This window comes from Plectropomus leopardus, chromosome 12 (assembly GCF_008729295.1).
Source record: "Plectropomus leopardus isolate mb chromosome 12, YSFRI_Pleo_2.0, whole genome shotgun sequence".
NCBI classification, from domain to species: Eukaryota; Metazoa; Chordata; class Actinopteri; order Perciformes; family Serranidae; genus Plectropomus; species Plectropomus leopardus.
The window spans coordinates 25,148,233-25,160,918 of NC_056474.1; the positions used below are offsets into that span (position 1 = coordinate 25,148,233).

The 12,686-nt window shown below is 41.2% G+C and overlaps 1 protein-coding gene across 4 annotated transcripts in view; it reads right to left on the reverse strand.

The window, feature by feature from the left end:
• LOC121951104 (nuclear receptor coactivator 2-like) overlaps window positions 1-12,686 on the reverse strand; it is a 63,080-nt gene that overhangs the window by 19,411 nt on the left and 30,983 nt on the right. For all 4 annotated transcript variants that reach the window (XM_042497327.1, XM_042497328.1, XM_042497325.1 and 1 more), the window contains 7 exons: window positions 10,025-10,128; window positions 8,330-8,507; window positions 6,464-6,652; window positions 5,410-5,511; window positions 4,300-4,440; window positions 3,937-4,084; window positions 189-1,428 (listed from right to left, as the gene is read on the reverse strand). In XM_042497327.1, coding sequence (XP_042353261.1) covers window positions 189-1,428; window positions 3,937-4,084; window positions 4,300-4,440; window positions 5,410-5,511; window positions 6,464-6,652; window positions 8,330-8,507; window positions 10,025-10,128 — 2,102 coding nt within the window. The remainder of the gene's footprint in view (window positions 1-188; window positions 1,429-3,936; window positions 4,085-4,299; window positions 4,441-5,409; window positions 5,512-6,463; window positions 6,653-8,329; window positions 8,508-10,024; window positions 10,129-12,686) is intronic.

The window sequence follows — 12,686 nt, forward strand, 5'->3', positions numbered from 1 at the left end:
CCATCATGATAAGAATAAGCATAACATGATTGTTATTCCACTACAGGAGAAAGTTGATGATCACAAAAATTAGGTGAGAAAAAAAGTGGATATAACGATACTTGTATCGGTTATCGGTCTAATAAGTTGTTATGTATTGGCAAAAAATTAAATATTGTGCATCCTTAATTACTGTCAGCAGTACTGACCTGGTCCGCCATGTTGAAGCCCGCCTCCTGTTTCTCTGTCTTAATGTTGGACAGCTTAGGTCCCTCACTGGGTTCCATCTTGATGGCTTTATCCAGGATGCCATTATCATCCCTATCCAACAGATAGCGAAGCAATGCATTGTCTTTCTTTTTGGGGCTCCCCGGCTCCTGTTTTGGGCAGAGTTCACCTAGGGCGGCCATATTGTCTCCTGAGGCTGACTCAGCTGGACCAATGGGGTCTTTTCCAGTAGCTTCAGCCGTTAGCTTGGCTAATTCCACTGGAGACGTGCTGTTCTGCAGCAACCTGTGGAGGATTTTGTGTTTCTCCTTTAACGAGCTGGAGTGGTTGTTATGCCCAGCCCCACTCACACCTCCAAGTCCACCCAGCTGGTCCTTACAGCTCTGGTCATCCCCCAGGGGGGTTGATGAGCAAGGATCAGAGGGCTCTAATTTGGTGGTGAGGAGCTGGAGCAGCTTAGTGTGCCCTTTTGCGTTCAGCAGGCGATTTGAGGCGTCTCCAAGCTCCCCTAGGCTTCCATCAGGGTCAGGGTCGCCATCTTTCTCCTGCTCGCCCTCCTGGTTTGGGGATGACAACAAGTCTTGCTGCTCCCCAAAAGTTCCCAATAAGTCAGCCTCTAAGCTGGAATTGTTCTTGGCTTGCTGGCTGCCGGCATTGCTGCTGTGAAGAGGACTCTGAAGACCAATTTGCTTTTTGTCAGGTGACTCTGGATGCTGCCCCTCGGTGAGTCCCTGGGAAACCCTGTGGCCCTGGCTGAGGGCCTGCAGTGCAGTGAGGGAATTGAACCCTTGGCTGTTTCCTGTGCTGCTGCATACAGATGCTGGTGAGTGGAGTCCAGCCACAGGAGAGAAAGAACCAGGGGGATGTTGAGAGAGGTGAGGGCTACTACAGCTGCTACTAGCCGCCATACTGGGGCTATGGCGATGGCGAGGAGACAGCATGGCACCCTGGGCTCCTGAGGTGACACTTGGGCTTCCCTGGGCTGAAGGGCTGCCCAACTTGAGTGCTTGGCTCTTTTGTGATCCCTGAGGCGTAGGTGCCCTACCCGATACAGCCCCAAAACCACGTCCAGGGGCACTGGAAGGTGTGGTGGATAGGTGGGTGTTGCTGGTGACACTGGCGTCAGGGGAAGGGGAGGGACCACTCGCACTGGTTGGGGTCATTGGCTTGGCCATGCCCTGTCCACCAGGTATGTCTGCTGTCATGCCACCCATGTTGTCCCTGGAAGGAAAAGAAAACAGACACAAGGATGAGGCCTGCTCCAGGGAAGTGCTGGCTGTACATAGGCAAATGGTATGTGAGAATATATGATAGATAGATGCATGTCTTTGAAAATTCATACATCTATAAATATTGCATATTTCAAAAACACAGCTGCTTTGTTGCAAAGTAAAATGTAGCTAAACCTCAAACAGTTAATGGCAGGAAAGTATTTTACAAGTTTACTGGTGTACTGTGAGTCACATGGAAGTAATGGGCAACTGTCAACCAATCAGATCTGAGCTCTTTTTATTTATACAAATCTGATCAGAATTTTATTGGTTCATCTTTGAGTCCAAGTGGGCATTTGTGCCATATTTGAAAAAATTCCCTCCGGGTGTTCTTGAGATATCCCCTTCACAAGAATGGGACAGAGGGACGGACGACCCAAAAACATAATCCTTCCAGCCACATAAAAATGTCCAATTATCAAAACAAACTATGACAATCTAACTGACAATTCACTAAATGTCTTTAAAAATTAGCAAAGAACACTTTTAATTCAGTAAAAATGACACTATGCAGAGGTTATATAATTCATACAGTAGAACAGAGAGCAGCTCTAAAACAGTATACACAAGTAAGACAACAAAGCTGTAACGAGGCCTTAAGCTGTAACGGAGAGAGAACTTAAAACATGGATTGGCCTGAACTCCACACCAAACACACAAAGCTCTCATTGTGCTGACTGCTGGAGCGATAATTTTCTATGTGAAACTTGTGGAAGTAAAAAAGGCCAAGTTCTCGCCATTGATCCCCGAAAGCTCCGGGTAACAGTCCTGGCATTGTTTTCTGACTGCTGTCCAATTCCTGACTCTGAATGGTCATACTAAAGGCTTGATGCTGGTTTGAGTCGCAGTCGCTCCCGGTGGTGGGAGGGAGTGATGGAGGTGCTGTAGACTGGACTGGCTGGTAGTGCTTGTGTCAGTTTTGTTCTATACATATGGCGGCGGTTCTGAATAAGAGGCTCTTTGTTCTTAATTCACATTGCTGTGTCGCCCCCCTTTGTCCAAATCAAGAGAAAAACCGCAAACACTAAGAGAGGACATGTGATAAACACACAAAGCAACAGGGGAGAGAAGGGGAGAGAAATAAGTTACAATTAACATCTTTCTCATTAAGCAAGTAAAGACATTATATCTTAAAATGATAGTTTCCTCAAACAAGTGAAAAGTCAGTTTTAAAAGGGTTATTTTGGGAGAAAAATTGGCTTTTAAATAGATACAGAAAAATGTTGCACTTTAGTGGCAGCTACAGGGTAGAGCTGGAAATATATTATTGAGAAAATCACATTACCTAAATCCTCAAATCTTAAAGTTTTCATTACCGATTGGTTGAGAGTATGACACTTTTCCTGGTTGGAATCGGTGCAGGTTAAAGAGAGAGTAATTTAGTGTCACTTTTTAGTTCATATTAGCACTGATGATTTATGGCCCCAGACCACACAGTCTACTACGCAGTGAATTTCAGTTTAAAAGTTTCATTGTTTGGGAAAAAAGCACTAGAACTAACCTATTCTGTACTACTTCTAAGCTAGACTACTGAACTATAAGCGTATTGAAAATGTTTAATAGGTTTACAGTATTTTTTAAGGGGCTTCAAACACTGCGTCTTTTGTTGGGATTGTCAGACCATTAGCCATGGATTCTCAGCTTGCTTTGCCTGGGGGCTACTTTTGCAAAATGTATGTAATAAACAAACATCAATAAATGAATTGCCTGTTTTCCACTATTTGACATTTGCTATCCTCACTCATCTTTGCCAAGAGGCAAATCCAGTTGCAGCAGTCTCATAGGGCGTCTCAGAATTTGCAGATATACAGGGCTTAGCCTGGACCTCTGTTAGGAGTTATTATCATTTATTATTTTGTTATTTTATTGTTAATTAAAGAATGGTCAGTGGGCAACCCTGCCCCATATTGCAGGCCAGAATTTGGCCCCAAACCATAAATTAAGTATCCCCGCAAAAGACTCAATCACAATGCAAAAACTTTTCTTCACTGAAATAAGAGATTCAGCTTAAACTAATTTATTGTCAAGGAAGGGTCTGATTATAAAGAAATGTATAAGATTTTACGGACACAATTGGAAAAAATAATACTGTAACAAATACCACCCCACAGGTTTATAGCTGATGTTGTAGTTATCTATGTCTGTCCAGCCTCATATGTAGGTATGAGAGTGGACAATGCTTCAAATATGTATTTTGCTCCAAAGAAACAACATAGCACAGCAATATAGATACACCTATACGTTGAGTACAGATTCAAGATGGACACTCAAGATTAGTGTCACCTATTCAATATGTCTCTTCTTTTGTTCCTGAGTTATAATGTTGAATAATGGCAACAAAAATGTTTTTGTAAAACATTATGATGTCAACATATAATGTCCTCAAAACTAAATCTAATGTTTAAACAAAACAGACACTTTGCAGAAGTGACAGAAGTAGAAAAAGAGTGGCTGGTACCTCTGCAGGATGTGCAAGGACATGTAGAGCTGTGGTTCATTGGTGGCTTGAGATCGGACCAGCTTGCTCTTGGTGTGAGCTGAGACGGCGGTGCCGTCTGCTAAGGAGAACCTGTACAGAGGGCTGAGAGCATGGCCATTCCTCAACACTGCAAAAAAACAGACAGAGACAGAAAATAACACTTCAACATCGGCATCATGACACATGACTGACAGCCAGCGAGACAGAATATGATATGCTTCCAACAAATTGTTTAATTGTAATTGGCCGAGTGAAATAAAAAGTGTTGTGTGATGATCATTTTAGGCTGCATTAGTTAACCACTTGCAGGCTGCACAGTAAGCTCTGAGTTTTCTTACTTACCGTCTTGCTGGTGTTTTTTAGCGAAGGACATCTCCCCCTCATTCTGCAGGTGAAATCTCTGAATGCAACGCCGAACCAGGTCCTCCCAGCCTGGCCTCATGGATGCACGGAGCAGACTGGTGTCTAGGGACGTGATCTTACCTGGACAGGTATAAGATCTAATGTCAACAGATGACTGTCATGTTTTGAGATGTTTGCCTGTTATGAAGCAGTAGGGTTATTATTTAGGAGTGCAGCTGCACCAGAGGACCAGAGCTCAATCCCTTATGTCAGCAAACATCCACCCTGCTGAAGTGACACTATTTCAAACTTGTTGCTGACCCTTGTAATAAAAACTGATAACCAAATGGTTATGTTCAAGTAACACACAACATACTTATCACATAGGATGTGAACAACATTATGTACTGACACAGCCCTGCACTGCCTGATCACATGGCGTATCAATCTCTGAACACATTAGCTTTTTGTGTTTCATAAGGTCATGGTGACCTTGACTTTTGGCCACCAAATTCTAATCAATTAATTCTTGAGTCCAAGTGGATGTTTGTGCCAAAATTTAAAGAAACTCCCTTCAGGCATTTTTGAGATACAGTGTTCAGGAAATAGAGACAGAAAAGGTCACAATGACTTTGACCTCTGACCACCAAAATCTTATTTGTATATCCTTGAGTTCAAGTGGATGTTTGTGCAAAATTTAGAAAATTCCCGAAAGGCATTCTTGAGGTATCGTGTTTACAAGAATGAGATGGATGGACGGCTCGAAAACATCCGGCCTTCAGCCTCAGTTACTGCCGGCATGGAGGCATGAAAAGGAAAATTGTTGTGAAATGTTCGCTGATGGGTTCAAAGATTGCATTTTGACTAACGCCTCTTTTGCTTTCCACACAGACTGTTAACCTGCATGCTGCATTCAACCCACTCAAGCGTGATTTCTTAAATAATATATTGTCAACAAGTGGAAACCAAAACACCTCTAACACCTAAATCTTGTCCAGTTACTCACACATTCTGCATTAATTTGCAGATATCTATTTGCAGATATCTATTTACAGATATCTATTTATAGAGATTAGAGTATTAACAGTGGAGCCTCCCCTCAAGTTCTACCTTGAAGGTCCTGTCGCGTGGTGAAGCTTTCGTACGTGGGCATCACAGGTCGCTCTTTGACGGGGACTCTTCTTGCCACACAGATTAGACATGACTGGAAATCTGCATATTCAGAGGAGATTGAGTTAAAATAACCTCACAATAACACATACATAAATATACATCCAATGAGATAGAAGAATAGCAATAGGGTGGAAGAGACGACCTGTTCAAACTTAAAAACCATTTAAATCTAACTCAGCATAAATCTAACTCAGCATAAACACCAACTTCAGCAATCTTCAACATCATTGTCAGCACCTCCCAATCTCAATTTTTTTTTTTTTTAAATTTTAACATCAGCCTAAACCACAGTCTCAACCTGCAGCCCTCAATCTGTCCAGCAGACACCCTCCCTCCTGTCAGGGGACAGATTAGCACAATATCTGGTTGTCAGACATCTAAAATTAGAGTGCCAGACGGATTCTTTTCCCCATTGTGTATGTGTGTGATAAGATAAGATGAGAAGATGACAAAGTGCCACACGCTAATTAGTCTCTCCCGGTGGACGGGAGGCAAAGAAGAGAGGAGTGGTGATGAAAGGAGGACAGGACACAAGAGACAGCGGAAAAAGTAGGGATGGAGAAAGTGATGGGAAAATGACAGAAAGTCAAGACAGAGATGGAACAATTGGAAAAAGAAAATAACACGGAGAACAAACATGTGTGAGTGAGGGGGAAACTAAGAGGACTGAGAAACAAACAGAGAGACGTGGAAAAAGTAACAGAGGGAGCAGACAAGAAAGGCAGAACAAGTAATTAAAACAAAAATGTAAATGAGAAGCAACAAAGCAGAAAAAGAGAGAGAAATCAGAAAGAAGAGGCTGGGTTAGAGTTTTTAGAATTTTAGATCTAACGAAAAAGACCAAGAGAGAGATATGGGAACAGAAAGATAAAAATTAAAGAAAGAAAAGACAGAAAAAATTAAAATTTAAAAAGTTTAGACAAAGATGGATATATGCAGTAAAGGCAAGAGAGACAAAGTGAAAACTTCTAAAATAAATTAGAAACAATACCTTCCCCCTCTTCCTTGATAGACTTAGGTTCTGAGACAGCGAAACACTGCATGGTCTCATACTTCTGCGGTGACGTGTCCTGCTGGTCAGAAGCCGGCCGGGCTTCACCATCAGCATAAGGGTTGACCAACATACGGCAGTTGAATGTATGGCTGTTCCTGTTGGACGAATCACTGCTGCGATGATTTACTGAAAGATGAAGAGAAACACCAAAACAAGGAGGAGGAGTTCACTCTAAGCATGTTAAATAAAAAGTTGGGCATCATATTTGGCATCTTATGCATACTGCAACACCAAACTGCCATATCGAAAAAAAACCCAAAACAACTTAGTAATGTACCCAACTTTCTAACAAAATTGCAACGAATTTAATTAGTGCTATTTGAAATCAGAAGCAGCACACATTATTTAAAGGATTTAATTCTAAATTTAACTTTTTATTAATCTCAGTCTATCAAAAAAAGTAAAAAAAGGCTGAATGAAAAAGTAGGAATTGGAAATGCTTGCAGCCATTAAATTAGCTGTTTTTTTTAGATTCCTCCTACAGAAATATATACAGTGCAATATATCATGATACTGTAAGCAAGGCGATATATTGTAATTGGGGTTTTTTTTTGGCATTTTTTTTTCTAATTTTAGGAGCTGGCAGATACTTGATGACTCCACCTGTTTCCTAAGCCCCTTCTCTTTGTGTCAAATGGCTGAGGATAGATAACAACACTGTAATTCGGTGGTTGAGGGTTTAACCCAAGATAAAATTACCACAGCCACAAACACATGTAACACATGTAAACTATTAATTAAAAATCAATAGTGTTTTTGAAAATCAAACAAAGCCCGAAAATTCCAAAAGTTGATTTCCTTTATTATTACTATTTTTTATCTGTGCACACAAGATAATTAACTTGCTCCCCCAGGATAACTTGTGATAACTCAACATAATTAACTTAGTCCCACAAGTTCCATGCAAAAGATAATAACTTGTGATTACAAGATAAAAAAAACATTTTACCTGTCAGGATTTGACATGTATTGCTTCCATGGAAGCGATACAGCAACACAAAACATAATATCGCAACACTCAAATGTAACTGACTGAAATTTTCTGACACCCCTGGATGCTATAAAGTTTGTAGTTTACATGCAAACCAACTTGTGTTTTTTCAAACGGATCTTGTCCTTGAATATCTCCCAATTCTTCAGACCTGTGAAAGCTTGAGGAAGCATACAGTATGTCTGTCAACACAACGTCAACATAATACTTATATTATTTGCCCTGCTAAATAATCTTACTGGTTTGACAGCTAGCTAACACTTTGTTTAGGTTACCTGAGGTAAAAGCTAAAATTTAAGTGGTCTGGTGTAGACACTAGAGCTTAAGACAGGACAGGTTCACAGCAAGATGCACACTGTGCAAACCACAAAAAAAAGCTAATTTAGCAAAGCAAGCAATGCTGTTGGCTAGACTGGTAACAACTACCTACCAGCTACTACTACATAGCGCGTAACATCCTAGATGTGGGAGCTAAAAGACAGGTCTTACAGGGTTCCTGCAGCTTTAGCCACGTATGATTAAGGCTTTTTAATGTCACTCAATCACTAATCACTAATCCCTGTATTAATCAAGCTCATTTGTTCTTCAATCTATCTTCATCTAGCTGAGGAGAATCATCCCCTTTCTTTTTAGAGATGTAAACTATCAAATACAAGAAAAGATGATGTTCTGTCTTGATGGCAGAGCTGTTATTAAGGAAATTAAGGAAAGTTAATCAAGGATGTCCCTTGTGTTGGCCAAGGAACATCTCCCAATATCTGAAATCTCTCCTTCTTCAGAAAATGTTCCAGTTAAATCTCTGTGGTTCTTACCCAGGCTCTTTGGCAGGAGGTTCTTGACAAACTCGGCATGATCTCCGACGTGCAGCACGCTGTAGACACTGGTGTTCATCAGCTCCTCCTGCTGGTAGCGCAAATACTGGCTGACATTCTCCGAGACGAACACTATATTGCCCTCCATGTTGACCACAAAAAAGAAGCCGTCCAGGGCCTGAGGGGTGAGGAAGAAGAAACGGGAACAAGGTAATGAATGAAGGGAATAAGTAGAAGAAAATGTGAGATTGTTTGAGCAGACAGAGGAGGTTGAAAGTAGAGATATGGGCATAGTTTGGAGAGAGGGAAAAAGAAGAAAATAAAGTGACAGGCAAGAGAAGTGGAAAGGAGGAAGAAGATAAGAATAAGAAGCAAATGTATAAGGTTAGTGGGAGAGAAAACATAGAGAGAAAAAACATGAAAAAAGAAAAAGACAGACAAGGTTAGAGGAATAAAGAGGAGAGATTGAATGTTAATTAAAGATCATTTGAACTTTCATGCCGAAGCTAATTAGATGCAATTAATAGAAGTAATGTGAAAGTAAAGATGTTACGTCTACCAGCTAAAAATACATTATTCAAACATCATTCAAACTTTATGGTAATTTACTGAGAGTTTATGTGAGCAAATGCATGAGCATCAGCATGATGTTTTAAGTTTTATTACCAAACCTTCTAATATATCCTTGCTACCAGAGAACTTCATCTACTGCATACAATTTGTGTTTCAAATTGTTTTCTTATTTAAACATAAATCTGGGTTTTTTTCTTGTGACGAGAGACAAACATTTAAAACAAAAGCTTCTTTATTATGGCTCAAAAAATACCCAGCAGTAACTTGCAGTGTGCTAATATAATTCAAGGTATTACAGCAGGTCTACAGTGGCTTCTCCAGCACTGTGTGTGTGTATGTATTTTTCTATTCTTCCATTCCTGTCAACTCAGCATTTTCCACCTTTATGTACAGACTGTGATTTGTCCTTTAGCCTGCCACATGTCTGCGCAAACCTCCTACTGTACGTCTGCAGAACACTGGTGTGAAACAGAAAAGAATAGAATAGGAAGGGTCTTGGCAAGAATTATATTCATCTCCAAGCAGACACCTCTGCCAATGTTGCGGCTGGTCAGCTATATATAGGCTGTGTGTGTGTGTGTGTGTGTGTGTGTGTGTGTGTGTGTGTGTGTGTGTGTGCACGTGTGGTCAAGCTCCACCCCGCCTTTTCTAATCTGGCTTTTCAGAAAGGTATTTATACCTCATTGGTGTCCCATGTTATACGTCACCATATGCATGCACGCGCACACACACACACACACACGCTGGAGAAGGCTTGATGACGGCATTGCTGCTAACCAGAGGAACCCTTATCTCTCTGCGTCACTGCAAAGTGCAACGCCATTTAAAGTCAGAAAGAAGCTCCACCAGATCTAAATGTTTCAGACAACATTCATAAAAAGTGTAGTTAAATAGTGCAGCGCTGCATATTGAAGATTGTTGTTTACAAACAGTTTACTTCTTATGTCAGTTGAGAATATGTCACTACTTCTCTGAGGTAAATTACAGGCCACTGTTATCAATAGAAACTTGTCTGAATAATCACTCCTGGTGTCACTGTTTAGTGTCACTATCCCTTTGACCTTTGAACTCTTTTCCTCAGAGCATGATAACAGAGGTGGGCTAAAGTTTGGCTGAACGCACCTCCAGCATCATGGGGCCAAGAGCGTCTTTATCAATGACACCCTGTCCTGTGGAGGAGACATCCGCCTTCTGCACCTCCTCAGCATCGGCCACTGGAGCTTTTTCTGTAAATGACGATGAGAAACGTGCAAAGAGGGGGTTAAACATTTGAGGTTTCAGAGTTTGTAAAGTTTTATTGCCCATTTTTAAAACGTTCTTTTTTGTATGACGAGAACTAACATAAACAAAGTAAAATAAAACAAAATAAAAACGTGCTTCTGATAGTCAATGACGACCTTGATTTATCTGTTTCATTATGTTCTCTTATAAAATGTCATCCATCCCACTGCTATTAGTTCAGAATTTAGTGAATGCATGACTCACTGATGATGTGGTAAAGTGACATGTCAAAAATAAAGGCAAGGAAGGCTGGTGTCACATGGAGTAACTGACTGTATGTTTACCACACAGTGTTTGTTTTCTTGGAAAAACAATGAGTCAGAATGAAGCTTTTTCTTGAACTCTGCCTTTTAGTGAGTATTTTCTTTTTCCAGAAAAACACTGCATGGTGAATTCACAAAAGGTCACTTAACATGCACAACTAAGAGATATAGAAACTGTGCACTTCTTAAAGTACCCGCAAAGGCTGAAATGCACCGCTGCACCACACTGCCGAGCAAATATTATCTTGGTGCTATTTGCACATATTTAAATAAGGTAATATCCATTCATCTGGCACTAAATTGTCCCCTTTCTAAGCAAATGAGGCTCATTGCATAAACAGTCCAGTTCACAAAGATCAGCTCTAACAGCCACATGCAGTTTCATTTAAAGTAGGAGTACAGTAGACTCATCACTTCAGCCCCTAGTTAGATTGATATAGGCCTAGTCTGCTGGGGGACTTCCTATGATACACTGAGCTCCTGTCTCCTTCTCTCTCTCTCTGTATTTACAAACATTCATGTCTCATTAATGCATGTTACTAATTTGGCCTCTCATCCAGATCAAGGTTGCACCAAAATCGAGGGTCGTGGATACACAGATGGTCCTGCCTGATGCTTACCACTACTTCTTTTATTATTAGCCATACTTCCCATATTATTCTATGAATGTTATTACTGTCACATACATATCATGGGAGAGGGATCCCTCCTCAGTTGCTCTTCCTGAGGTTTCTACCATTTTTTGGGGGAGTTTTTCCTTATACGCTGTGAGGGTCCAAGGACATAGGGGTGTTGCATGTTGTGATATTGGGCTTTTATAAAACTAATTTAAATTTGCATCTTCAGAGAGTTGAGGGTACCTTAAGCACACTGACTGACACACATTTAAAGTCCTTGCCTATAGTTTTGAGGAATGCCTCTGCTCCTCATTGGTCAGGACCTCCTGTGAATTTGCCCATGACAGTGTTGTTTTTGTGATGATACCACCCTCAGGCAAACACACACCCTCTTTCACACTTTGTTTTTGTATGCACATGAGGACCTTTCACTGATTACATTACTTGGCAAGTTACACCTTCTGTAACCACTTTCAAACCTGGGGGTTTGGAGTCATGGAGAGAACTCATGTGCAGTGCATTACACACATTTATAGTCATATTAGAGGCCAGTCTCCACTCTCCTCCCTGGCTGTACCACTGGACTGTTAAGCCTCCCATGGCCCCATTAGGCCACATAGCTGACATTCCTGTTGCAGGACCAGAGCTGTACAGAGTCATCAGCCCTTAAACCCTGTCACTGTAGAGCCTGGAGTGGCTCTCATGGAAGCTGGAGGGTATTAAAGTCACAGTACGCCTCATTTTTATGATCAATAAATATGAAACGCCATATTCCACCTGAGATTAGGACTAGAGCCTAAACAAAACAAATGAGGTCAAAAAGTTACACATGCACATTTTCATGGACCTTATATGAGCGAAATTTCAGCCCCGTAATAAATATTGTTTTCTTTTTGTTGCAGCTTGTAATCGCTGTATGTTCACTGCTGCAACAATTTCAAAATAAGTCATCGTTGTATAAGCCAAAAGAGTTTAGCGCTTCATATTGTAATCTCCTTATTCAGTTTTCCTTTCAAAGCTTGTGTAACACTTTAATATGCTGTATGTGATACACACACCCACCTTACATTTGGCCGCAATCTCAAGTAAGCTTTCTGGCTACACACACACACACACACACACACACACACACACACACACACACATATACTGTACATGCAGTACATACACACCACTTATTATTGGATACTGCTGTTTTTGTTCCAGCAGTCTGAGTATTTGGACAACTGCTGAGTTGACAGAAATGGAGGCACACATACACACTCATCTTGCATCTATAATATGACCCTGCAATTACTGTAAACCTGTGGGCCAAGTCTGCGCGCGCGCGCGCACACACACACACACACACACACACACACACAAGGAGGCACAATACCATTTGCCTGTACCATCCATACATTTTGTGTTACATCCATCTCATTGGTTAAATACTGAGGTTGCAGGACAACAGTGGGGTTTTTGAAGTAGAGCAGACAGCTGTGTGACTTGTGTATGATCTGTGTGTGCACGTGTGCGTTTGCGTGTGCTTATTCAGCTGTTGTTTTCAGATACAAACACGTGGACACTAACTGGCTGACCGCTGGGACAAAACCAGGAGAGAAAGGATGGAGAAGAGAGGGG